At 41.5% G+C, this 27,796-nt stretch overlaps 1 protein-coding gene and 1 long non-coding RNA gene across 3 annotated transcripts in view; one reads left to right on the plus strand and one right to left on the minus strand.

Moving 5' to 3' along the window:
* Positions 1 to 19,282: 19,282 nt before the first annotated feature.
* Positions 19,283 to 26,619, minus strand: LOC146400380 (uncharacterized). Its single transcript, XR_014812304.1, has 2 exons — positions 20,545 to 26,619; positions 19,283 to 19,604 (listed from the first exon to the last, which is right to left on the minus strand). It is a non-coding gene; the product is annotated as an uncharacterized LOC146400380 (long non-coding RNA).
* The window catches only part of NWD2 (NACHT and WD repeat domain containing 2), a 204,325-nt gene continuing 201,067 nt past the window's right edge, over positions 24,539 to 27,796 (plus strand). For both annotated transcript variants that reach the window (XM_003128911.7, XM_084971724.1), the window contains exon 1: positions 24,539 to 25,560. In XM_003128911.7, coding sequence (XP_003128959.4) covers positions 25,410 to 25,560 — 151 coding nt within the window. In that variant the 5' untranslated portion in view covers positions 24,539 to 25,409. The remainder of the gene's footprint in view (positions 25,561 to 27,796) is intronic.

Raw genomic sequence — 27,796 nt, forward strand, 5'->3', positions numbered from 1 at the left:
TAGGGATGGGTATCCAGGCTGCCTGGCACTTAACAATCAAAAGTGAGCAGTATTACTGTTACCAAGTACCTGATATTTAGCTCCATTTCGCTCCTTTTATTTGGGAAAAAAAAAAGTATGTGTTTCTTTTTTGGTGTATCTGTGAAAACAGCAGTGTGTGTATAAAATAAAGACTGAAAAGGCATTCATTATATAGGCATCAGTGTGAACACACCACTCGGATTATTCTCCCAGACATCCTGCCAGCAGTCTCCCTGGAGGTCCCTGGAAGTCCTTCTGGGCCTGTATGCTTAGTAGAAAGGTGGTTCTAGAATCACTCCAATTAAATTTTAGTTTCATCCATTATCATCTCTCACCTTTACAAAATGACACAGTGAAAGCAAACAACACTTGAGGTGTTCAACCTACTGGCCTGTGGATGAAAAATATCAGATAATCAATTTAGATGCAGTCAGGCCCTGCCCACTGTCATACAGCAGAGTCAAGTGGGAAAGGATAGACAATCACCCGTTATTAAAAGTCACCATCTGTTTTGCAGGTTGGTTTCTCCTTCTTGTCTTTATTTCATCCACTCTTCCCTTCATATTTCATCTTTTACAATTTTTCTTTTCCCGTCCATGGCATTATCTTTCACAAGGCAGGGAAACAAAAATCTATTTGTTCTGTAAATTATCATGTTATGTTGCCTTAATGAATAATTTCCCATTGATGAAATATACTATAGATTGACAAGCATGGGAATACAGGACACATGGATCTGAGTTTGAGTCCTAATTCTGCACCAAATAAGAAAAGGTGGGTTACCTTGGGTTAGTCATTTAATCTCTTTGAGCCTATTTCTTCACCCTTAAAATTGATGTCATCAGTTGTGATTGCAAGAATAAAGAAGAGACTGTGCATGACAGTGCTTAGTAAATTACATTCCATATAAATGTTATTTTTAGCACTATCAGATTTTAATTAATTTCCAATCTTGTTTCATAGGACAAAGTAAAAGCAATGACTATGGCTATGGATTGCACTATCAGATTTATATGTTCAAATTTTTTGCAACAACATAACTTGAGATAGGAAATTCTGGCCACAGTAACTTGAGAAATTATTTTAGCACCTGATACCTAAACTAAAAGTTAATGAAATAAATCACTGTAGCAGGTAACTCAATTCACATCTCTGCTGCTGTTAGTCTGGAAAGAAGATCTGCTCGCAAAATTGAAGTGAAGATTAAGGGGGAAAATGGACCCAAGTGTAAATTGCATTTATAAAGTTTATCTACCATCTAAACTTCAACTAAAATTTATAGCACTCTTGGTTATACCATCTCATCAGCGCTCCAAGCCACATTGGATATTCTTATCTTTGTGTGTCTTATCTGATTGACTGGAGCAGAAAGAGAAATTATGTTCTACTTCCTGCTGTCCTATCTTTCTGAGCTAAAAGTGTCTGGCCCCAGGTTGTCACCATAAGTGAGCCCAGACATTTGTCAAAAACATTAGAGTGCCTTTACTGTGTAGAGTTAGCCTCAAGAATTTCTCCAGAATTCCTCTTCAAGAGTTTACAAACTTCTCATAAAGAATATTTTGGAAGAGCAGCGTATCCACCAAAGTAAATGGCAGGCATGTTTCTAAGGGCATGACAGGTGCAAAGTCAAACATCACCGAAATGCAGATTACAAAATTCAGAAGTAATAGCAGTATTTTAAAAGGTAGGTTAAGCGAGGTGGTGAAGGTGAAGATAAAGTTTGTGAAGAAGAAAAACAACAACACTTAGAATATTGTTCATGTCAAATAAAGTTCCCAAATTGTTTTTTATAACTTACAACAACTCCTCTTTGCCCTCCCAGTAAAGTTCAAACCCCTAACTAGACAAGAGGTTGTGAAATATTACTCTGGGCCAGGTAACGAGGAAACCATAACAAACACAGAGGCCCCAGTGTTGTTTTTCTATACCTTGCTCACACCTTGCTCTATGTAAACTCCATACATCTACAAAGCTCCCCAACAGTCCACTAATAGTTCTGCTTCTTTGCCTTTGCTTTTCAAAGAATGACCTTTTCCTTCTTTTGAAAGTCTTCTCATCTTTCAAGACTTAATTCAAAGGCGCTGCCTTTATAAACTTTGGCCAATCCATGGGCCAGCTTCCAAAGAACTTAATTATACCTTTGTAGTAGTTGCTACAACAACAACAACAAAAGACTTGGTGGCTTATAATCAATATAAACTTATTTCTCACAGTTCTGGAGGCTGAGAAGTTTAAGATCAGAGTGTCTTCTTGGTCCATAGATGGCCGTATTCTTGCAGTGTCCTTAGGCGGCGGAAGGGACATCAGAGCTCTCTGTGACCTTTTCTATGAGGGCACTAATCTCATTCATGAGAGCTTCACCCTCATAACCTAATCACATCCCAAAGGTCCCACTGCTAATGCCATCACATTGGAGGTTAGGTTTCACATCTGAACTTGGGAGGAATACAAACATTCAGTCTGTAGCAACTCCATGATCAACTAATTAATAATCAATTAATACACAAATTTATTCATTGAGAAGTACGCCATAAATGAAAGGAAAGTACACCCTGAAGACATGTTCATTAGCGGATCCAACATTAAACTGGTCACACACATAAGGACCTTCTCTCTCCTCTTCTGCTCTGATTCTCCTAAGGAGATATTATCACAAGTTTGCCTCTAGTGGCAGCCGAGTCAATAAAGCCAGCGCCAAAAGCACTGCTGACAAGTGAAGTAAGTTAAGACAAAACGATGAGACTTCAGTTTGTTCACAATCCAGTTGTGAAGCTAGATTTATAAAAGAAATAGTTTTCACTGATAAATGGACATCAATTTCTGAAAGACTTTACAAACGGCAATTTTACCACAGCCCCTCTCACTACCTCTTTTTTTAAAAAAATTTTAATTAAAATATAGTCAATTTACAATGTTCAATTTCTGTACAGCAAAGGGACCAGTCATACATATGTATACATTCTTTTTCTCATAGTCTTTTATCATTTTCTAACTCAAGTGACTAGATATAGTTCCCTGTGCTATACAGCAGGATCTCATTGCTTATCCATTTTAAATCTAATAGTTTGCATCTGTTAACCCCTGTCCATCCTACTCCCTCCCAGTCCTCCTCGACAACCACAGATAAACCCATCAACGGAACAGAAACAGGCTCATTACTTCTTAAAAATGGCACCAAGAGGAAGACTTCGGTCAGTGGTGATCAGTGAAGCAAATGTGTTTCCTTTTTCTTTTTATGGCCTAGGGGAAATCATGTCCTAAAGCCTTAGCTAATCATCAGAGTGAAGTTGGACCCCAAGGAGAATGCAACCCATTAAAAAGACAGGACCTGCATTTGAGATTCATATTTATTACACTTTCAATTTTCTCTTGAGAAAAATGTATTTAGAAATAAGAAATAATTAAAATTAATATTAAAAAGCATATTTTAAAATCATGTTGAAAGTCTTTCTCAATTTTTTCTTGTTTATTTCCTCGTAATTTATAATGAGCAATATTCTGGGCTCTGAGAATTGGGAGCCCATGACATAGCGAAAGTTCACTAGAATTTCTCACAAGAGGTCGCTGGCAGTGTTTTCTTCACTCATTTTGTGTGTGTGTGTGTGTGACTTCCAATTGTAGTGGGAAAAGCAACTACAAATACCACTGATGAGTGAGAAACTGCACATTCTCTGGTAACACTGGGGAGAGGCCAAGTACTGAGTGAACACTACAATTTGCAAAATGATTTCTGTGAAAGAGCCCAAAACTATGGTTACTGCTGTTCACTTTGCCCTAATTGGTGAGAAATCACTTTTAGTAACAGGCAGGTTGTCTGCCCAGCTTGTAACCTACTGACAAACTTCACTTTGCCTTTTCTTACAATTAATATATTAGCATGCTAAGCAGCTCTCAGTTCTATTCTATAAAAGGAAGTGGGAAAGTTTGCAGACGCTGCAGACAAGCTGGGATGGAAGAGAATCTTTTGAGACCATAGTCTTTAATCCTGAGGAAGAGCCTCTCTCCTCTGACTTGAGCCCTGCAATTGGATCCCATCAGAAAATGGAGGTATCAGTCATGATTCTTAAGTAGTCAAACAAAAAGCCAAATGATTTAAGCAGGGGAGGAGTGCTTAAAGACACTAAGTAGTTTTTAATCGCTTGGAGGATGGAGGACCAGGCTTGGAGGCTTTGTGACCAAATGTAATGTCCACTTTACTCAGGAGCGTGGTCCCAACTGAGACCCAGTACATCTGGCATTGGAAACACTGGTATGAGCCTGGATGCACCCTTAGACCCTCCACCTCTGCGGGCTCTGGAAGCCACACATCTCTGGAGATGCCTTCATCACAGTGGATTCTTTTTTTTTTTTTTTTTTTTGTCTTTTTGCTATTTCTTGGGCCGCTCCTGCGGCACATGGAGGTTCCCAGGATAGGGGTCGAATCGGAGCTGTAGCCACCGGCCTACACCAGAGCCACAGCAACGCAGGATCCGAGCCGCGTCTGCAATCTACACCACAGCTCACGGCAATGCCGGATCATTAACCCACTGAGCAAGGGCAGGGACCGAACCCGCAACCTTATGGTTCCTAGTCGGATTCGTTAACCACTGCGCCACGACGGGAACTCCCACAGTGGATTCTTATCATTGCCTGCTTCTCCTCATCACTGCCTTCCAAATCTATGATTTACATGTAAATCTCTGGTTGGCAGCACCTAGATCCCATGATTATGCCATAACCGCCCCCCCCCCAAAAAAAAGCTGGAAAAATAAGTTTCTGATATTTTCCATGGGATTCTTAAAGTAGAGAACTCCCCAAAGCAGGTGTGCCCAAAGGTGTTGGGCTTCCAAAAAACAGCTGATGTCCACTCCCTTGGTTTCTCAGCAAAGCTGAACTATCAGCCAAAATTCTAGGTCAGGGAGACCAAGAGGGTAAGGAGGCAATGGTATATTTCTGTTCAACTCCTCTCCTCCCACTGAATCCTTGCCACTGTTCTTGACTTATTAGTTGGGCATCTCAACATTTCTAGCCATCCATCCAACTGAAGTCTCTCTGATTGCGCTCACGCCTTTCTACAGCTCATTTCCATGCCCAGCTGAGCTTTAACAACATAAATCTAGGAGTTCCCTTTGTAGCTCAGTGGTTAATGAATCCGACTAGGAACCATGAGGTTGCAGATTCGATCCCTGGCCTCACTTGGTGGGTTGAGGATCCGGCATTGCCCTGAGCTATGGTGTAGGTCACAGACATGACTCGGATCCCACGTTGCTGTGGCTGTGGCATAGGCCAGCAGCTGTAGCTGCGATTAGACCCCCAGCCTGGGAACCTCTGTATCCCTCAGTTGTGGCCTTAAAAATGCAAAAAAATAAATAAATAAAAATAAAATAAATCTGATGATGTTCTTTCTATGCCTATGACACTCTGAAAGCTGCCTAAATGTCTTACAGCAGCCTGCAATAACCTATAGAAGCTGGGCTCTGACTAGATTCCCCTCAAGGCAATAGGACCATGTTTCCCCTTGTTACTGTTCCTCACCCCCACTGATTCTCTAACACAGGCAGGCTTGTTTTGCCCTGTGGTTTTCCCCTACCTGTAATGTTCTAACTCTAAATCACTGCCTAGGTGGATCCTTCTCATCATTCAGGTCTCAGCTCAAGTGCCACTTCCTCAGAGAGACTTTCTTGACCGCCCTAAACTGAATACCCCTCCCAAACTCTTTATATTGTCCCCTATTTTTAAAATCATGGTTCTTATCAGTCCCTCTATTATCTTATTTATCTTCATCAAACTGTCTACTGTCTGTCTGCACTTCTGAAAAATGAGATTCATGTTCCTCTTGGTGTCCCCAGTGTTTAGAACTATGCCAAATTCCTGAGGTTCTGGCTCAACTCCTTCCACACTCCTCTCATTCCAGACTTCCCTTTGCCCCACTTCCTTGCATCCTAACTGAGTCCCCTGTCATGTGTTTGAGCAGATGGGACCTCCCACTTCCCCTGAAGCAGATGGCGTCCTTCAAGGCTAGTGTAGGCAGGGTATCAGTAGCCTGGGAGTTGAGCACATGATCAGAGTGAACAGGGCTGTGAAGTTTGGAAGAAATTGAGTGGGAGGGTGGGAAAGAAAGATTGGAATGTCAAGCAGGCCAGGAGTCAGGTGGGCAAAGATGTGACAAAGGTGGTCATGGATATGGGGTTGATAACAAGAGTCAAATCTACAGCCATACCACCCTGAACGTGCCCAGTCTCATTTGATAACAAGAGTCAAGGGTCGGTTGACTTGCTGTCTAGGCAGGGCCTGACCTCAACTGTCGTTTCTTCCTGAATGAGCACAGCAGAGAGAAGCAAACAGGGCCAGTCATACAAATAAGGTGTTTCACCTTATTTGTCTCTAAGATCTGTTTCTTAGAGACAGAAAGACAGCAGGATTAGCAAAAACATCCATATGCTTGGTAATGCTTCGTGTTGATACGAGTCCCAAGAGCTAGAGCAATCCAAATGCCACAGGGGCCCATTAGGGCTTGAAATATCCCAAAGATGTCTGACTTTCGGAGCTTTCTTAGCCATAGCTTCAAAAGAAGGATAGCATCTCTGCCCCTTCAAGTAAAACCCTGTTTTAATTGTCTTCTTTTGACTTTTAGCTAAACTGACTCCACTTTAAGTATACCTATAAAAGAGCACATCCTGAAACAAAAGTGTGTCCTTAGACAGGCATCCACTGAGATCCCTACATCTTAGACCTTGACCTGAATGTTGTGATGAGTTGGGTAATAGTTTTCAATCTTAATGACTTTCCTTTTAATTATCTGAAATGTCTAGATAATCCCTTACATTTCAATCTGCTAATGGAGAAATAGCCATGACGTCATAAACTGTGGTTTGTAGATTGCAGTTGTGTTAATTCAACCCAACCCAACCCCATAAAGAAGCCCAAATTTCCAACTCGCTAATCAAAGAATTTTCCAGGGCCCAGGACTGTTGAATGGCAGGTGATGAGTAAGCAGGCAGAGAAGTGTTCAACCTCTTAGTTTTTCAACTTGACTCTTGGACCTCCTAACTGAAGATTTTCACCTTTGTCTCTTCAAACCATCCTTCCTCTCCCATTTATTATTAGGTAAGTTCCCCCTTCTCTCTCCCTCTCCCCAGGGACAGTAATATCTAATCACTCCCCACTTGAAAAAAAAAAAAAAGCAACTTCAGGCAAGCTGCTTCTTTACTTGGGTAGAGACTTGTTTGAACCACTGTTTCTATTTTGACTTGAGGCAGTAGAGGGAGAAAGTTCCTCCTGGATTACGTGAGAGAGAAGGGACAATAAATGCCCAGAAATAACCACATTATTGCTTGGAGATATAACATTGACAAGATTGCAAACAAGAGCAACCACCTGAGGTATTTAGACAAACAAGAGGGACTTATTATTATAAGGAAAGCATTTCTTTCCCATGACAGGGAAAGTCTGGGATGCAGGCAGACTTCAAGAAAAATTGACTTAGTGGAATTCCCATCGTGGCTCAGCAGCAACAAAACTGACTAGTATCCATAAGGACACAGGTTCAATCCCTGGCCTTGTTCAGTGGGTTAAGGATCTGGCTTTGCCATGAGCTATGGTGTAGGTTGCAGATACAGCTCAGATCTGGTGTTGCTAGTGTTGCTGTAGCTGTGGTGTAGGCCTGCAGCTACAGCTCCAATTAGACCCCTAGCCTGGGAACCTCCATCTGCTGTGGGTGTGGCCCTAAAAAGACAAAAAAAAAGGAATAGTTGTCTTAAAAATTCAAGCTCTGTCTGCACCCATTTTCTATCTCTCGCCTCCTGACTACATGTCTGTTGTGTGTCTTTCCCTCTCTCTCACTCTCACTCTTCTCTCTTGCTTTCCAGTTCTTTTCCTCCTTCCACTTCTTAACTGTAGTCCTTGACACTCTCTGATTGTGTTCACCAGCTTCTCCTGCTTCTCTGGTGCATGTGAAAGAAACATGACCACTGATGCCTCCTGGATTTACCTGTTTCACGTCCAGCCACCCAAATTCCCAAGGAAAGGATTTTGACAGGTCTACCCTTCAACTGATCAAAAGGGGAGGTAATGTTATATGAACATGGCAGTCAAAGCTAGCACTGTATCCACATGAAAGGAGGTCACAGAGTGGGAGAGGAAGGGACCAAAGGGGAGTGGCACATACAGGAAATATCCACTGTATAATTTACCTATAAGGCATACAAAATTGTCTTCCTAATTTGTGAGTGTCATACCAGCTGTAGAGCATATTTCATCCCACTTGAGAACAAATAGGAATAGTAGGCCCTTGGAAACATTTGCAAACCTATCTGTTTATACAGTAGAGATTGCTTCAAAATCTATATCAACTGCACTTAACTGAAGATGGAATCCTTCTTTATCATTTCAATTGTGAGAAATTTCTTGGTGCTCTATATGGCTGCTTACAAGATTAAGTACTTTATTCTACATTTTTAGCAGATGGAGGGCTTTCTTCACATTATAATTCTCATGTCTTGAGTAAAGGAATTAGAAAATAACAATGTATAAAGTAAATATTAATTGCTGCTCCTTCTTTTTGGGGGGAACAAAAAATTTTAATGTCATTTTTCCTCCATCTTTTGTCAAGGTCTTCCCTTAATAATCTATATCCTTGGTAACGTGTATGCACTTCACAGTACAAAGAAGGTAGGAGGTCTCAATAAATTCTTGCTGGAATAAACTGCGTTTATCTGATAGGTGCAGGGTGTCACATGACTGATTTTGCCACTTCTGGTGGAACAAACAAATAGAGAAGAGATAAATGTTGAAGTATTTTATCCGTTTACATCAGAAATCCTTTATGGTTATTTCCGTGGTATTATTCATGATTGTCTTTGCAACTCTAGGCTGTGAAGATATTTTCTTTTTTCAGAATTGACAATAGTGCAGTTCCCTTAGGGAGATACTAAAAATATTCTGTTCCACATATGGCTTTCTTGGTGTTACTGCAGGTATGTGTGTCTTTGCTAGATACAACTGTTCATCTGCTATTTTGAATATATTCCAAGATCATTCGCCAGGTATGGGCAATTCCTTCTAGAAGCATTTGTTAAGAACTTCCACTGTGCTAAGTGCTGTGTAATTCCAAATGAAAAAAAAAAAAAAACAAAAACAAAAAAAAACTCAACTGAATGGTTATGGTAAGAAAATGGCTTTGCTTTTCACTTCCAGTAGACATTCTAAATCTTTCTAAAAACCTGACTGTTGGAGTTCCTATTGTGGTTCAGTGGGTGAAGAACCCGACATAATGTCCCTGAGAATGCAGGTTCAATCACAGGGTTCATTCAGTGGGTTAAGGATCTGGCTTTGTGGTGCATGAGGCTCAGATCCAGAGTTGCTGTGGCTGTGGCAGAGGCCTGCAGATGCACCTCCAATTCTACTCCAAGCCCAGAACTTCCATATGCCACAGGTACAGCCATGAAAAAATAAAAATAAAAAATAAATTTGTTAAACTCTAGTAAGATAGTTTGTATAATTTTAATTTATACCTTCTCCATTGTTCCTATTTATAAATGATTCCTACTCCCCTATTCTTTCTGTAAGCATAAGAGTTTTCAAAAACTGAAATTTGCTCCCCACCTCTTAGTTTTCCTCATTTTAAAATGGATCAAACTAAGACTTACGTAGGCTAGTGGTGAGTGATTTTGTTGTTATGGGGTTTTTTTCTGACTTTTTTTTTTTTTTTTATGCGCCTGTTGGCTGTCTGTATGTCTTCTTTGGAGAAATGTCTATTCATGACTTTTGCCCATTTTTCAATTGGATTGTTGGTTTGTTTATTTATTTATTTATTGTCTTTTTGCCATTTCTTGGGCTGCTCCTGCAGTATATGGAGGTTCCCAAGCTAGGGGTCTAATCAGAGCTGTAGCCACTGGCCTACGCCAGAGCCACAGCAACTCGGGATCCCAGCCATGTCTGCAACCTACACCACAGTTCATGGCAACGCCAGATCCTTAACCCACTGAGCAAGGGCAGGGACCGAACCCGCAACCTCATGGTTCCTAGTCGGTTTCGTTAACCACTGCGCCACGACGGGAACTCCTTTTCTGACTTTTTAACTCAAATTCTTACTCTTCCCTTCTGGTGGTAGAAGGAAAAAAATATTTTTAACAGAAAAAAATTTTAAACAAATATTTTAAAAATAGAGACTCTTTTCTAGGACAAAGTTAACTGTACTCTCGATGTTTAGAGTTGTCTGCAAGCCAGGTGGTGGAATGTGGTTACCATCAGGTTAGTTTGGTCACTATAACAAAGCGAAACCAACGATGGGCATGTAAAAAGCTTTCTTGAGGGAAAAGGTCCTTTCCTTAGGAAGTGGAATTAATTAAGATATATGTCTAATAGAATGTGAGGGAAGTAGAGATTTTGATTTCCTCCAACTAAGATAGAAGTAAAGTTTTGCTTGAAAGTCTATATATATTGAAAGAATGAGCAATACCTTGAAAGCACTCTCAGAGCTCCTTTTAATTTAATAATCTCTTCATGATGTAAAAATGACTCCAGTGTATGTATAACTGCACTTCCTAGAGAATTTCTGGAAAGAAGGGGGTCTTCATTAGAGTATGTCTGTGAAAACCCTGAATTCAGTGGATCACAGGCTTAGCTCCATTTAGACTGGCTATAAAGCTTTGACCTCTTCGGCAGCTCCATATCCATGAAGTACCGTTTTGCTCTCTAATAGATTTTGTGCACGATACTAATAGCATCTTTTATCACAGGGCTTTAAGGTGTTACACAGCTACATTTGACAATTTTGATTTGCAAACGGAGATTCAGAAAGGTTAAGTGATTCTGGACCCTATTCTTTTCTGCCCTCATTAAGCTCACAGGGATCTGCACAAACCATGTCTGAGAAGAAAACAAACTGTGACACAGATAACACCTTCCATCTGGGTCACTGCAGCAGTTCTCACTGATACCAGGGATACGGGTTGGGAACACCCATTACTGTGCCTCGGCCTCCTCCACTCCCCTTGATCTCCTCTTTTCTAAACTCCTGCTATACTCATCCTTAATTCACACGTTGGGTTCTTACAGCTCTGCACTGTTCCTTAATCATTTCATGTTCATTTATTCACCTGCTGCTTAATTATAAAATATTTACTGTGAAGAAAGCACTATTCTAGATTGAAGTGTGTGTGTATGTTTTAATCTTATTCACATAAATATGTCCATCTTATTTAAAAAGAAAAAAAAAGAATTTAAGGAAACTTTGGTTTTCTATTGCAGTGAGGAAATATGGTGTCACTGTTCTTAGGAATTAAAATTTAGAATAGAAGATAGGACTAATGTGGCATTCATTAAGATGTTCCACCAACATCCTAGTTCTTTTTTCCTAGGATACAATTGAGTTGAAATTACTTACCCTCTCTGAAGTTGGGGTGACCATGTGAATTCTTTTGGCTAATGAAAACATGAATCAAAGTGGTGTGTATAACTTCCACGTGGAAGTTTTAAGGGCCAGTGGGCAATTTACCACATGCCTTTTGTCCTACTTCCATGATCATAGGAGTGTATGAGAAAGGGAGCTTCAATCAGCCAAGGTCTTGGAGTGTTCACTAGGAGCAAAACCTTTCTCACAACCCTCGCTAATATGTAGCCTGAATGAAAATAAAAACAAAACAAAACACCAAAAATCCCACTCGAGCTATATTAAACCATTGTGATTTTTACACAATTTCATTGAGATATAAGTTATATATCACAAAATTCTCTCATTTAAACTCTACAGTTCAATAGTTTTTAGTATTTTAGAGAGTTGTATAACCATCGCCAGAATCTAATTCTAGAAGATTTTCATCAGGACAGCATCATGGAAGATTTCATCAACAAGAAATCTCATACCCATCAGCAGTCACTCTCCATTTCTCCTTCATCTTCCCAGCCCTAGGCAATCACTAATCCACTTCTGTCTCTATAAATTTACCTATTCTGGGCATTTCACATAGATTGACTTGTATAATACGTGGTCTGTTGTGACTGTTTTCTTTCACTAAGCATACTGCTTTGGAGATTCATCCATGTTGTAGCATTTCTCAGTAACGTATTCCTCCAGTAATGTATTGCTGAATACATTGTATGTATGAGGTACCACATTTTGTTTATCCATTCATCATGTGATGAACATTTGGGTTGTTTCCTTTTGCCATTTATGAATAATGCTGTTACATTTGTGTACAAGTTTGTGTTGATGCATATTTTTTGCTTCTCTTAGAATTTCTCTAGGAATAAAATTGCTGGATCATATGGTAATTACATTTAACAATTTCAAAAACTGCCAAACCATTTTCCAGAGTGGCTGCATCATTTTATATTCACATAAGCAATGCTTAAAGGTTCCAATTCCTTCACATCTTTACCAGCAATTGCTGTTGTCTGGCTTTTTTACTATAGTCAGGCAAGTGGGTATGCGATGGCATCCTGCTGTAATTTTGATATGCATTTCCCTAATGAGCAATGATGTCGTGCATTCTTTCATGTACTTATTCATCATTTGTAAATCTTTTTTGGAAAAATGTATATTAAATTCCTTGATCCTTTTATAATTGGTATGTATCTAATTATTGAGTTAAAAGAGTTCATTATATAATCTATATACAAGTCCCTTGTCAAATATTTAATTTATAAATATTGCTCCCCATACTATGGTTTGTCTTTTCATTTTCTTGATGACTTGTTGCAAGACAGAGGTTTTTAAATTTGATGAAATCCAATGTTTTGATTTTTTTTTCTTTTTTCACTTCTGCTTTGGGTGTTATATCTGAGAAAACATTGCCTAAGCCAAGGTCACAAAGATTTACTCCTATGACTTTTTGTATAAGCTTTATAGTGCTATCTCTTATATTTAGATCTATGATCCATTTCAAGTGCATTTTTATGTGTGGTGTGAGGTAGGGTTCTAAATTCATTCTTTTGCATGTTGATATCCAGTTTTCCCAGAACCATTTGTTCAAGAATCAAAAGATTATTTCTCCTATTGAATTGTCTTGTCACCTTTGTAAAAAAGCAGTTTACCAGAAACATAAGGATTTATTTTTAGTTTCTTTTTTTTTTTTTTTTTTTTTTTTTTTTTGGTCTTTTTGCCATTTCTTGGGCCGCTCCCGCGGCATATGGAGGTTCCCAGGCTAGGGGTCCAATCAGAGCTGTAGCAGCCGGCCTACACTAGAGCCACAGCAACGCAGGATCCGAGCCTCGTCTGTGACCTACACCACAGCTCACAGCAATGCCAGATCCTTAACCCACTGAGCAAGGGCAGGGATCGAACCTGCAACCTCATGGTTCCTAGTTGGATTCGTTAACCACTGTGCCACGACGGGAACTCCCTATTTTTAGTTTCTTAATTCTATTCTTTCAATTCTATTCTACATGTGACTATTCTATGCCAGTACCACACTATATTAGTTACTATAGCTTTGTCATAGATTTTAAAATCTGGTAGTGGTAAGCCCTTCAACACTGTCATTCCTTTTAAAGATTGATTTGACTAGTGTAGGCTTTGCATTTCCATTAATTTTATAGTCAGCTTGTCAGTTTCTGCAAAAAGAAAGCAAGAAGGGAGGGAGGAAAGAAGGAAGGGAGGGAGGGAGGAAGGAAAAAAGGAAAGAAGGAGGGAAGGGGAGAGAAAGGGAAAGAAAGAAAGGAAGGAAGAAAGGAAGGAAGGAAGGAAGGAAGAAAGAAAGAAAGAAAGAAAGAAAGAAAGAAAGAAAGAAAGAAAGAAAGAAAGAAAGAAAGAAAGAAAGAAAGAAAGAAAAGGGTGGTGGGGGAGGGACGAAGGACAGAAGGAAAAATGAATGAATTAGACCAGCTGGAATTTCACAGGGATTGCATTAAATCTGTAGATAAATTTGGGGTGTATTGCCGTCTTACTATTGAATCCTCTGATCCGTAAACATAGATTATCTTCATTTATTTAGATTTTCCTTAATTTTTTCCCAAAATGTCTTGTTTTTAGTCTTTAATTCCTTTTGCTAAGGAATTTGTTTGCTGAATTCATTTGTTAGTTCTAGTATTTTTAGTGGACTTCTTGGGATTTTCTATACAGAAAATCATATTGTCTGCAAACATAAACAGTTTTACTTCTTCCTTTCCCATTTAATGCCTTTTATTTATTTTACTTTCCTAATTGTCCTATCTAGAACCTCTCGTGCCATTCTGAAGAAAAGAATCCTTGAGATTTTGATTAGTTGTTGCTGCAACATAATCTTGCCTTTATATCAATAATGCAAACATCAGAAGGAACAAAATAGAGATGGGTTTTATTTCGTTGGCAAAATTAGGGAAGGCTTTTGTAAGAGTGACTTGGAAAGGATAAATCTTGAAGAATGGAAGTGAAGCCATTCAATAAGAAAAATATTGAGCTCCATACCTTAGTCAGCATTAATCCATAAATGAAAAGTAGAGAAAAGACAGGAAATACAAATTAGGAACAGAATATTTGTGAAAAGCTGTCCTGGAGAATTGAGAATGAAGATAGAAAGATCAATTAGGAGGCTACTGCAAAAAACCTTGAGAGGAAATATCAAGTGCCAGTGCTAAGAAGTAATTAATGCTGCTTCTTCCCAGATCTCTCCTGTGCTCACATTTAGAGCTTCAATAGTACCCACACTCCATCTACCCAGGCTCCTAGACTGTCCCCCAACTCCAAGCTAAAGGATATTTCCTAACTACTGAGTATGAATCTAGTGTGAGCCTTATTCCAGGCTTTATGATGATCTTGATCCCCAATATCCAGAACAGCATGGGTTTTCCATGTTCAAATTGCAAGACTTCTTTGGAAATTCTGTGATCTCCTTTTCTACTTCGCTGTGGGACCAGGAAGCAAGGTACTTCTGTTGCATTTTTCATTTTGCTCTGGCTCATTTCTTACCTAGATTTTCTCATCTCAACTAGGTTGTACTTCCTGTGGAGTACAACCCAATGTCTTCTGCCCCTTCTGGTAGGCCTGCAGTGCTCATCCCCAAACACACAAAACAAGATACAAACAGCCAAATCTCCTCAAATGGAGTTGTATTAATTGATTGGTTTATTTGATTTTGTTTGTTTTTACTAGACCTTATGAATAGGAACAAGAAAAATATGACATAGTTTTGCTGTCATGATCCCCTTTTGAGTCAATAACTATGTCTAGCTGGGCTTCTAACAAAAATTACCATCACTGAGTACCAAGCACCATGCTAGGTCCTTTAACATGTTTACTGTGCACTACTGCCAAGTAGGCACCTCATGTTCATTTCACCGGCAAGGACACTGAGCCTTAGAGAAGAAAATATATTGGGCTATAGCCATAATTTCTAAATGTTGGAGCTAGTATTGGAAGCATATTATCAATTTTTCTCCAAAACTTATATCTCCTGCCAATAGGGAAGGAGTAGGCACAGGTGGTTGTAGAAGTCCCAATAGGGCATCAAAGATAAAGAGGGAAACCTGGGGGAGGTTGGGAGACCACTGTAAATTCAAGAAAGCCATTGGAACAAGGCAGACTTGCTTGACTAGTGGAGGTGTGAGAATTGCCTCAGGTCATTGGGTGAAGGATGGGATGAGACCTGCATTCAGATTCAGACCAAGGGTAAGAGTTTGAGGACCACCCTTCAGCTGATTTGAATACACACCTTACCGGATACTGATACCAGGATACCAAGGGGGAGCTACTACTCCCAGAAAGGAAAAGGCAGGCCTTTCCAGCCCCCACTCCCCTTGGATGATAAAACTGTGGCCCACCAGATCCTCTGGGTAGTACATCTCTCACAAGTGACCTATCTTAATAAATCTATTTCTTGTCTATCACTTTGTCTCTCACTGAATTCCTTCTGCGGGGACATGAAGAACCTGAACCTTAGTGAGTCCAGACACAGGGTAAGTGATTCTAATTTAAAACTGTGGATTTAAGTCTCAATCTGGCTTTAGGCTGGGTTTGAGTCCTGGCACATGGGTTCAAGTCCCAATCTGGGTTCTGGTTAGGTTCAGGATGCTGGTGCTGTCAGTTTCACTGCTTTTATAGCCCACTACCGTTTTGAGCAGAGCTCATGAAACCCCTTTTAGATTCTTACTTTTGTATTGTTTATCATCATGACTCCTTGCTTCTAGGCAGCCCTTTTTTTTAGAGTGTCAACTAATGTCTTTTTAAGTGTGTACTTGTCTTATTGGGTTTACTTTTGTTTAAGAAACCTCTAAACTGATTGTGGTTTTGCTCTACTCAGACACCGTCTTTTGGTGGTCCCACACTAGCCTGGATTTCCTGAGAACAGGATTTGTTCTTGGAATAAAGAAGCGCTTAATGAGTGTTTGATGCATAAATGAACAAATAAATAAAATGGGTGAATATATGAATGGACAGGTTTAATAGCTTGTTATCGCAACTGGTGTTTGTTTAAAGGCAATGTCATGCTGTAGCAGAAAGCACAGAGATTGAATTTCAGCTTCATTTCTTACAAGCTCTGTGAGGATGGGTCACTACTTAATCTCTCTAAGCTTCAGACTGTTCATTTGTAAAACAAGTGCTAGCACCACACGGCATATAAAAGGCCATATAAGATAATGAATGCAACACAGAGTAAACATTCATTGACTATTACCTCTCTTCCCTTACCTTTAAGACAAATTTTGCATCCTGAGTTTCCTTCTACTTTCTTTGATTTGAACTCGTTTTCCTTTGCCTGGGTAATTGCCTTGGTATGCTATCTAATATCTAGAGATGAAGTATACTGTAATGTATGACACAGTCTGAAGCCGGACTGCCTGTATTAAATTTCCTGCCCAGCCACGTCTTAACTGTGTGATCTAGGTAATCACCTTGATGTTACCTTGCCTCAGTCTCCTCATTTGGAAAATGGGAATACTAATAGTGCCTTCATCCCAGAGATGACAGCTTAGAATAAATAAGTTAATGTCTATAAAGCTCATCAAACCATATCTAGCCCAGTGAACGTCATTTAAGTGTTGATCACTCTTATTGATATTATTACTATTATTACTACTACCACTACTTCAGGCACTTAGGTAAAAGTGCCCTACAATATTCTTCTTGGAGGAGGGATTCTAACCCAATATCTGCCCACTTCATTTGCTGTTGATCTCCAACTTCTTGATATTTACTACTGGATATCCCATGTGCCAACCATCTCTCTGCCTAAACTCTGAATGTTTTGCTGCTGAAAATTATCCCCAAGTACTTGCAATATCCTGAAGTTTGTCTCAATTTTAGAATCTGTTCATTCCTTATCTGTACATAGAGTTCTGCTGTTCCAAAATTAACTGGCCCCTGGGCCACTGAGAACGTGTGTGTGTGTGTGTGTGTGTGTGTAAATACACATTACCTTTGCTGTCATGTTTTTCTAACTCTGCTGTGAACGGTCATTTCCAGATAGCAACCCTTCCTCTTCTAATTCATTGTCTCTAATCTGCTGTGGTTCTCCCAATCAGGAAAACACAGTTTGTTTCAATTGTGTATACAATAAACGTGAAGAGACCCTGACAGAGAGCCTCTGGAGATCTCCCACGAGTCAAGGGAGCAAGTGGAAGTGTGTGAACATTGTAACATAAAGTGTGGCTGCTCAGAGAATTCTTTTTAGCTTATTTTCTTATTCTTGATTGTGGTCCAAGAGAGGTGAGCTTTTTCAGGCATCTGAGTCTTAAGAGACATGGAACATCATTGTTTTAATTTTACTACTAGGAGTGCAAAAAAGCATTCAACTCATTTTTCATCCACAGCACACATGTTCTGAGCCATATAAGAGCAAAAGAAATGTCCCATACACTTGCTGAGGGAAGGTGTGTGAGGGTTTTAACTATCTAACCTATGAACCTCCTAGTGTTCAGAGACAGAGGACTCTGATTGGGTCTAGAAGCAGGACAGAAAGCCACTCTCCTTGGCTTCCTGATCTCAGGATCTAGAATAGAGATTACAGGACAATAGTGACAGCAGCATCTAGTGGCAGTAGTACCAGTGGTGACATCTAGAGAATGGTGCTAGTGGGGGCACTGCAGTGTCAGTGCTGTCCTAGATGTCTGTTCTTTTTTTTTTTTTTTTTAGAGCCACACCCATGGAGTATGGAGGTTCCCAGGCTAAGGGTCCAATAAGAGCTGTAGCCGCCAGCCTACGCCACAGCCACAGCAACGCCAGATCCAAGCCACATCTGTGACCAACGCCACAGCTCACAGCAACGCTGGACCCTTAACCCACTGGGCAAGGCCAGGGATCGATCCCACGTCCTCATGGAGGCTTCTTGGGTTCATTAACTGCTGAGCCACAATGGGAACTCCTAAATGTCTGTTCTTGAAATACTCTGGCTATGGATCCAAAGACCTGACCTCATCTGGTCTGCTCCCATTTCCCAAGCCTTGTTCTTCATCCCTCATTAACAATATTATTACTATCCAGTAATTTTCCAGAAAATTGTGTATATGCTCAAGCCAATCAGCACCAGTCCTGTTGTTTTCCACAAAAAAAAAAAGTGTAGAATAAACGGTTTTGATTTCCTAAATCATATATAAAGCAGGAACTTGATTTCAAAGGATAGTTTATCCTCTGAATTGAAGTAGAGCACATCTTAGTTTATGGTCAGTAAATGTTATTGTCATATCCTTATTAATACAATTATTCAGAAAAGGTGGCAAAGTTCTATTTTGACTTACCACTTCCTATTTAGTTTTATTCTCCTAAACATCTTATAACCTAGAAAGAAGTGTTCAAATCCTTTTTAACAAATCGCTTGTTTTCCTCTGTGTTTTCTTCTAGGACTTCTACAACTTCATGTCTTATGTTTAATATATTTTGAGTTGATTTTTTGTTCATGGTGTGAGAAAAGGGGAAATTTTCACTCTTTTACGTATGGATATCTAATTTTCCTAACAAGACTTATTGAAGAATCTGTCCTTTCCTCATTTTGTATTCTTGGCACCTTCGTTGAAGATTAGTTGACCATGTATGCATGGGCTCTCCATTTTGTTCCATTGGTTCATATGTCATTTTTATGCCACTACTATGCTATTTTGATTACTATAGCTTTGTAATATGATTTGAAATCAGGAAGTGTCATTTGAAAACCAAATAATTTTTTTTTCTTGCTCAAGATTGCTTTGCCTCTTCAGAGTATTCTGTGCTTCTATATATGAATTTTAGGATTGTTTTATCTATTGATCTTGGCAATTATTTTTTTGGATATGACATAGGCACCAAAAGCAAAAATAAACAAGTGCGATTACATCAAACTAAAAAGCTTCTGCAAAGCAAACACCAACAAACCCACAAAATTGGGAAGAAGTATTTGTAGACCATATATTTTATAAGGAATTAATATCCAAAATATTTATGGAACTCTTACCTTAAATAGCAAAAAAAAAAAAACCAATTAAAACATGAGCAAAGAACCAAATCAGTATTTCTCCAAAGAAGATTACAAATGGCCAACAGAGATATATGAAAAGATGCTCAAAGTCATTAATCATCAGGGAAATGCAAATCAAAACTACAGTGCTAGGAAGTGTGAGATTTTGGGTTCAATCCCTGGCCTTGCTCCCTGGGTTAAGGATCCAGCATTGCCATGAGCTGTGGTGTAGGTTGCAGATGCAGCGCAGATCTGGTGTTGCTGTGGCTGTGGCATAGACTAGCAGCTGTAGTTGTGATTAGTCCCCTAGCCTGGGAACCTCCATATGCTGCAGGTGCAGCCCTCAAAAAGAAAAAAGACAATAAATAAATAAATATTAAATAAATAAATAACTATTTTAAAAAATAAAAATAAAAACCAAAAGACATGTTAGCAAGGATATGGGGAAAATAGAATCCTTGTACACTGTTGGTAGGAAGGTATATTGGTACAGAATTATTGGAAAACAGTATGAGTATCCCCCAAAAATTAAAAATAGAACTATTATATGATCCAGCAGTCCCACTCCTGGGTGTATATTCAAACAAATTCCTCTTGGACTCACCTGAGCTGTTACTAGAATTAAACGTATGGAATTTAGCTTTTGCTCAATAAAAATATAAAAATCAATATCAGTAGGCAATGTAGCTAACATTGTTATCAAAGTAGAGCATTTTATACCTTATTTGGTTTTCTTAACAACCAGTATAAAATATATAGAAAGTACAAATGATGTTCATTAATTTAGCCAAATGGATCTTGTTATATGTTGGTAGCCATGTGGTATATTATCATTAATCCATAGTTTGGTGTTCAGAGATCTAGTTTTGAGACTGGTTCTTCTATCCACCGAGTGAACTTGGATATGCCACTAAAATCTCTTGATCTGGTTTTTTATAATAGAAAAATTGGGGGGGGGTGAAGTGTAGTTAAATGTGAACCTACTTCACAGGGCTGGAATCTAAATGAGTTGACAGGTATGACAGTGCTTCGTAAAAAGCAATTCTCCAAGTATCAGATAACAGAAGAAGAGAAAAGAAAGTATCTAAAGTTACTGTATTTGCAATTAGTGTCATTGGGGGAATCATAAAATGAAAATAAAACATTTAATTTAGAAATAATATAAAATCTACACATTTTTATTAAGAAACTTAACTTCTACTTTGTGTGGTGTGTGTAGTGCTCTCATAACAATGTGTGTTTAGACAGATGTAAGAGGCACACTGATCAAAAAATGCATTAAACAGATTTGGAAGGGGGTGGATATAAAGTTAGAATTTCTGAGTCATGAAAACATCAGATAGCAAATTCAGAAAGGTGTAACTTTATTTAAAACCCAGCTGCTGTGAATTCTATCATGCTGCAGACACCTCTGAATCAACAATCTCTGTTGGCAAATTGTTATGCTGACAAATTCTCACATAAATTGAAAATTTCCATTTTGTAAACAAGTAAGTGGGTTCCTGATGATCTGGATTATATCCTGAGCTGGAACTTTGGAAAAGTGAACTCCTTGCTTGAGTGACCCTGTATAATCCATTTCTCACATTAGCAAAGAGATTCAAATATTTAGCACCAAAATCTGGGAGCCACTGTGAACATTAATGTAATACTAAGTCTAATACTCTTCTTCAAGTTTGGGAAACACAAAAACACCTGGTTGGTGTTTTGCATTGGCTAGATTTTATAAGACATAGTAATATGGTATATTAATTTGGTCATCTTTATAACACTAGGGGCTCTATTTACACTCATGTCCACAACAGGACAAATGCAGAACACTGGTCCAAAAGCATCCAGGCCAAAATATTTAATGTACAGAAATGTGAGTGTACATGCAGGCAAATACAGGTTGGGTGATGGACTTCCTTCCCTTCTGTTGGGTCAGAGTCATGGGGACTCTGGTTATGTCCTTTATGATGACCGTCCCCATCATCAGGACACGGGCTGTAGACATGCAACAGGGTGAAAAACCATCAGCCTTCACAGGGAAGAGAAGCGGGTGAGGTATATTCACAGACCATGGACTTTGGTACAGGCAACCTGCACATACATCGCAAGAGGTATGCAAGGGACAGCAGTACCCAAGAAAGTCCATCAAGTGGGGAGATAAGAGGTGCTGAGCCCAGACCCCAGATATAGTGGGATTAGATGAAATACCTATTAAAATCCTTAAACAGAGTCTAGCTTACAAATGCTTAGTATATAGATTAGACATTAGTTTTCTTCTTGTTTTATAAAATTACTTTGTGAGAGGGACGTTACCTGCATACCAGAAGGAGTTGGATTCCTTGACCATAAAGTTCCTTCTCGTCCTATGAGTACAATGAACCTAGCAGTAATTTTACCTCTGAGCAGCCCTCTTTTATCAAGGGCCGGCATCACTGCTTTACAAAGATAGGACACCTCTTTGTGGTCCTCTGGCCTGAGAATTGGGGTGAGTGAGAAGACAGAGAGGGAAGTACCTGTTCCTAATCACAAGCTTGGTCCCAAGCCCATTTTTCACGTACCTCTATTTTCCTATTTCTAAACACTTTTTGAGATGCTCCAGACAAGCTCGGGAATGATATGTGTTTACCTGTGGTCTTGTAAGGAAAGGACAGTACCCATAGAAAACAAGGAATTTGGAAGTTTTTGTCATCAGATCAACATCCTACAGTTGGAAGAGTCTGGTCTTGTGTGATATCGTGGCAGAACTTCTTTCCTATCGCTAAGGCTATGGTAACTAGCCTTCCACACCTGAGAACACAGGCCCAAACACCTATTTCTCAGGTTTCCAAAGATGTCAGCCACAGAGCCCTCTTGTGGCGCAGTGGATTAAGGACCCAGCATTGTCACTGCAATGACCCAGGTCACTGCTGTGGCTGGGGTTTGAACCCTGGCCCAAGAACTTCCACATGCCACAGGAACAGCCAAAAAACAAACAAACAAAAAACAAAAAAGATGTCAGCCAGGGCCGAACCAATGTAAAATTAGAAAACAGGGATAGTGTATTGCAAATACTACTGAGACAGGGGCCCAAATACCTCGATCCTGGCTCAAGCATTAACTAGTTCTATGACCTTGGACAAATCATTTCTCTTCTTAAGCGCTGGTTTTCTCGTGTGTAAAATGGGAGTGATAATAACATGTCTGTAAAGCGTTTTAAACAGATATAAGAACAAAGCAGTCTCCACACTATAATTCAGGACTGGCCTTCCACAAGCATATCCTGCTCCTTCTCTTCCCTCTTCAGTTTCTCTCTCTCCCCCTCCTCCCTTGTATAGCCAACAGTTCCTCAGGGTGGGAAAGACATCTAGTTAATTCATAACAAAGTGTTAGCATCGTGGATGACTCTTCCCTTATGCCATCTGCATGCTAATGAATGAATCTCTGGTTTTAGGCTATCTGATGTTACCAAGAGACAGGATGGAAGGAGACAAAAGTGGGGGGGTGTGTAGGGGGGAGGCAGGGGATCCAATATCCTTAGGTAGAAAGCTCCCTGATAACCCAAAGACAGCAGCCTGCTCTACCTGACGAAAAGCTGTCTGTGCCAGAAGCCTCCTGAAGCATGGCCCCACAGATAATGTGAAATTCTCTCTCCTCTGCATCCTTGGTCTGCAGTGACACTGGCAGATGCTAAACTTTGGCCTGTCTCGAACAGCTAATTAGGTTACAGAGGCTGCCAAAATTCCCAAAGTCATCCTAAGAAAGGGAAACACTGAGATCTCAAGCAAAGGTCAGAAGACACAAACACTAATTTGATTTTTAAGAAAGAAACCACCAAATAAGAGGGGGAGGGTGAGAAAGAAGAGAGGGCAGGTAGGTCTTTGACAATCTGGCAACTCCACATCAGTCTCATAAACATTGAGATCAGGTATAAATCGGTCCCACTCCTCTCTCCAGTAACAAATACTGTATATTCATAAAGGATGTTACTGTAACAGACACAGTATATTCATAACTTCTTCCAGAGAGCTTAGTCCAAACCTCCTGAGACATCAGGAGCGCTTTCAGAGTCCTTCCTGCTGGAGAACGTGCCCACCTGGGAGTAATGGGGCTGGAGAGAGGAAGGAGATAATTTACTAAATGGAATCAGTTGAACAAACACAAACACATGGGCATAATCAAGGCTTCTTTATTGTTTGCATCCAATTATTACAAAGAACTGCCGTCTGCCTCTTGCTTCTCAGTAGTGGAGAGGCAGCCTTAAAAACCTAGAGACCCAATTCTTCAAAAAGATTACCCCAGAAAGTTCGTGTTGGGGATGCGGTGGGGTAGCAGGATAAGCAGGACTTCACTGCCACCAGCAGGGCCCAGAAGAAGTGCAGGCCAAGAGAAGACCAGGAGCTGCCTACAGCAGAAGCCCCACGCAAGAACATAAAACTTGCAGCTGTGCCCATCCGCCCCCTCCCCAATCTCAAGATTGGGAAAAGCGGTTCTTCGTCTCTAAAAGACAGTTGTTCCCGCCCTAGAGCTCAACATGAGGGGTTTGCAGACCAAACTGCAGTTAAGGCTCCAAACACGACTTTCTCCCCACACACAGCACAATCTAGGAGGTCTTTTTCGTGCCCTGGCATTTGTAGAATTTCGGAGGTGCAGTGGAGTGTGGCCTGGAGATGGCAGTTTTACGGCTCAGTCCCTTTGCGTCTAAGGGCACCCCGGAAGTGGACCTGACCCCTTGCGCTGTCCATCTCATGCCCCCAACCCAGGTAGCAGATCCGCGTCCGCTCTGGCCACATTCGATCAGGTGGAGCCAATTCATGCTTTGCACGGGTGGAACCAATTCATGCTTTGCACGGGCTTGGAAAGGCTGCTTAAGGCCAACTCTGATCTCTCGCACCGGGCTCCAATCCGCGGTCACCTGCACTTTGCGGGCCGTTGCGCGGGGCGATGCTCCCGGGAGCCCACATCAGCCTGCAGTGCCTAGGCGTGCGCCGCGCCGCACGGATTTCCAGGCATCCTCCCATTCCGCGGGCCCCAGAGCCTCCGAGCTAGAGCTAGCGTAATGGCCCAAGACCGAGTAGGGGCGGGAGCAGGAAGGACCCCCTGAAGGCTTAGACACCTCGGGAGGGCTTCCCGCGGAGATCCGCTCTCGAAAAGGTTCAGAGACCATGCGGCGAGGAGCACGTGAGCGGCGGGGCTCTGTTATAAAAACCCCCGCTCTACTGCGCCTGGAGAGCTAGAGGAGAGGCAGGACGCTGCCACCTGCACCAAGAAAAACGGTGATGGTGACACTCCCTCCTGGACGCCTGAGGAGGTCCCAGGTTTTTGGTGCGTCGGACCATAGGGGTCCGGGCTCCGCGGTACGTCTAACTTTGAGGCGAAATTCCCAACACTTAAGCAAAAACGCACAGAGGCCGGCACGCGTGCATTTTAGAAAACGCTCAGAGCTTGTTTGACCTTTAGTAGAGTTGAAGGAGGAGTAGCAGAAATCTCAGGCTAATTTTTTGTCCTCCGCGGAGGAGGCAGCAAGGAGCGCCCCAGCTCGACCTTAGAGAAGCCCGAGCGACTCCTTATCAGCCTGAGACCCCCGCGCCCCAGCAGCCTTTAAGTCGCGGGATATTCTACGCCCAGCGGGAGGCAGCTGGAGGTAAACTCCGGTCGCCTGGCGTAGATAAAGTTTGGTCCGCTCCACTTGCCTGCTCCCTCCCGGCCGCGGTGACAGCCCCCTCCTCCAGTGGCGGGCGCGGGCGGGGAGATGGCCGCGGATTCCGCGACCCGCATGGGCGCTTCCCGGCGCAAAGGGGCGCCACGCGCGTAGCTCCATCACGCTGACCTCCCGCACATTCCCGCTGCTGCGCTGAACCCGGGCAGCAAGCGAAGGCGGGCGTGCAGAGGGGCAGGAGGCGGCAGCGACAGGGGCCGGTGGGTCCGTATGGCCGCTGTCCGCCCGCTAGGAGTGTGCGCCACGGAGCTCGCCTGCGGCTACTCCGGCTCGAAGCGGCTCTGAGTCGCGCTGCCTGGGGAGATCGACCTAGCCGTACGGCGGAGCCGCGGGCAGGAACCCGAGGATCAGGAGACGCCGGCTATTCCTCCCTGAGGGCGATGTGGCCGGCCGGTGCGGGCACCAAGCTGCCCTGTCCCCGGGACTCTGCGCTCCGGCGGGCGGCTTTCTCCGGGAACCTCACCGCCCTGCCTTCTCACCTTATGCCCGCGGGCCGCAGCGTCCGGGTCTTCATCAGCGCCAACCCTGAAGGTAAGTTCCTTGCCAGGGCTTGTCTGTCAGTCCTTCTACCGGTCTGCGCAGCGGGAGCTGGAGAGAGTGCCAAGGCACAGCCAGGTGCACCGTGCGTCCTCCGCGCTCCCTTTTTCTAGGTAATACCGAGGCTGCCCTGAGCGCGTGGGAATTTAATTTAAATCAGTTTTATGTCCTTCCTTATCCCGTCTGCCTACTGACTTCCCCTAGGACACTCATTTCTCGTCCCCTGGGTTACTTTCCCTGATCCGGCTAAGAAAAGGACGCTTCTGGAAGCTGCATCCTGCCACACCCCCACCCCCACCCGGTTTTCCTTTCCTTCAACGGTTTCTTTTCGAGGTTATCGTAAACGCAAGTAGTAGATCCTCACGCTCTCGGCTCCGCGGCAGATTCCTGAATGGGGGCTCCCTCCTTTGCCACTCGTTCAGGCCGAGGCGAAGTGAGCGTGCGGTTCCCTGAGGCTCGCCTCTTGCCAGTGTGTGAATGGTACCCTTTTCCTTGGGGGGGACGCCACGGAGACCCTTGTGAACCCAAGATCCGTGGAGATTGAGGGGCAACGCGCCGTAAATTCCCCGGACAGGCTGGCGCTCGGCCCGCCGCTGACTTCACCGTGAAGTGTTCAAGATGAGCTCATTTCTGCAGTTGGCTAGATCGTCCCGGTCTAGAACTTGGCCGTCTCAGTCGTGTTCCTCCTAAAGGCTGGACACCTGGTAGATGCTAAACGAAAACTTGTTGATTTATTGCATTCACAAATCACAACGGCTGATGTCTGGGTGATCAGTTTCTTGGTCATCACTGACTTTCAGTTCGCAGTCCTGAATAGTAACTTTCATTCCCAGTAAGTGAAGAAAAAGTAGGATTCGTCTGACATGGGCTCGATAACGCTGTAGGAATTGCTCTTTTCTAGAAAAAGAAATGTTTGGCCTTAAGATGAATGTATGGGAGACTGAAATAGATATGTTAGATCGGAAACTAACTTTTGCCGCTCTGATAAGCCTTGGGTCTGACAAAGAAGTAAAAGGAAAAAAGAAAGGTAACGCTGTCATTGGACGAAAACCCAAGGCTCTGGTTGCTTGTCAGAAACATTCATAGGGCCAACAAAAAAAAACTTTCTAAAAAATCGTTTCGAGAAATACTAGCCGAAATTTCAGGTAAAGTTCACAAGTATGATAAGGGGATTGGGGGAATGTAACCCACAGTGATTAGTATTACAAGGACTATATACTTTTAAGGAAGGGCATGACTGCCATTTTATCAGTTTCAAATTAACTTTCACAGAACTTAATAATTAAGGAGGCTTTTCGGAAGCCAGAGTACACTCTTTAAACATCTTTTTATCTGTATAAAGGGCTTACAGAATTTTTTACTTAAATCTGGATAAAGAAAACCTTAGAGCTGTGCAGCCTGTTTAAGGATCTAAGGAAATCTGAAACTTAAGTTTTCAGTGTTGTTTTTAAAAATATTGCTAAAAACAGTTTTGGAGAGAACTGTTGGAAAATGGTCAGTTTTTCAAATTTTTAATTTTCCTGTGCTTAAAAAAAAAAAAATGAGAAGTGTTCAAATGTCCTAAAGTAAAATCAGCTAAATTACTACATTTTTTTCTTTAAACAAGTTGTTTCTAAAATACAGTGACAATTCTGTTAGTATCATCAGTAATTAATTTTTCTTCAAATTTGTAATTTCTAGGGTAAAAATCAGTGATAATGAATTTTGATAATCGAGTTGGCTTAATATTGAATTGACATTCAAGATTAATGTTATTTTTCTTAAGTCTGTATACAAGATTCTATAAACTCTCCAGTTTCTTGAAATAAAAGCCTTAGCAGCTATTAATCGTAGGAAAGCAAAGCAGAGGAGGGGCAGATCATGGCTTCTGTCACTGAGCTGACAGCTTGCACATTGATCTTAAAAGACAAGAAATGTGAGGTTTACCTGAGAAATTGCAAGGTGGGCAGGACTTCAAATTTTATCCTCGTTGGAAAGCTGAGGGTACATTAAATAGAAAAGACGGAGATGGGTGTTTTTTTAGGGCCTGAACATGAAGCTTTGCAGTCTCTGTAAATGCTCTGTCACAGACAGCACTTTACTGCAAATTCTTTATGGTAATGATTCAGGAAGCAAATGGTTGTGTTTTGGTGCGATCCAGGAGTAGATTGTTGGCCAATACTCAAGAGCCTCTCCACTGTCAAATTAAGACGGAGTAGTCTCTTAAGCTTTCCTTTACAAGCAGAAATCC

The sequence above is a fragment of the Sus scrofa genome, chromosome 8 (assembly GCF_054392235.1).
Source record: "Sus scrofa isolate SSC_HxYL_T2T_F1_AM1 chromosome 8, Sscrofa_HxYL_maternal_Yorkshire_Landrace_v2.0, whole genome shotgun sequence".
Classification (NCBI taxonomy): domain Eukaryota; kingdom Metazoa; phylum Chordata; class Mammalia; order Artiodactyla; family Suidae; genus Sus; species Sus scrofa.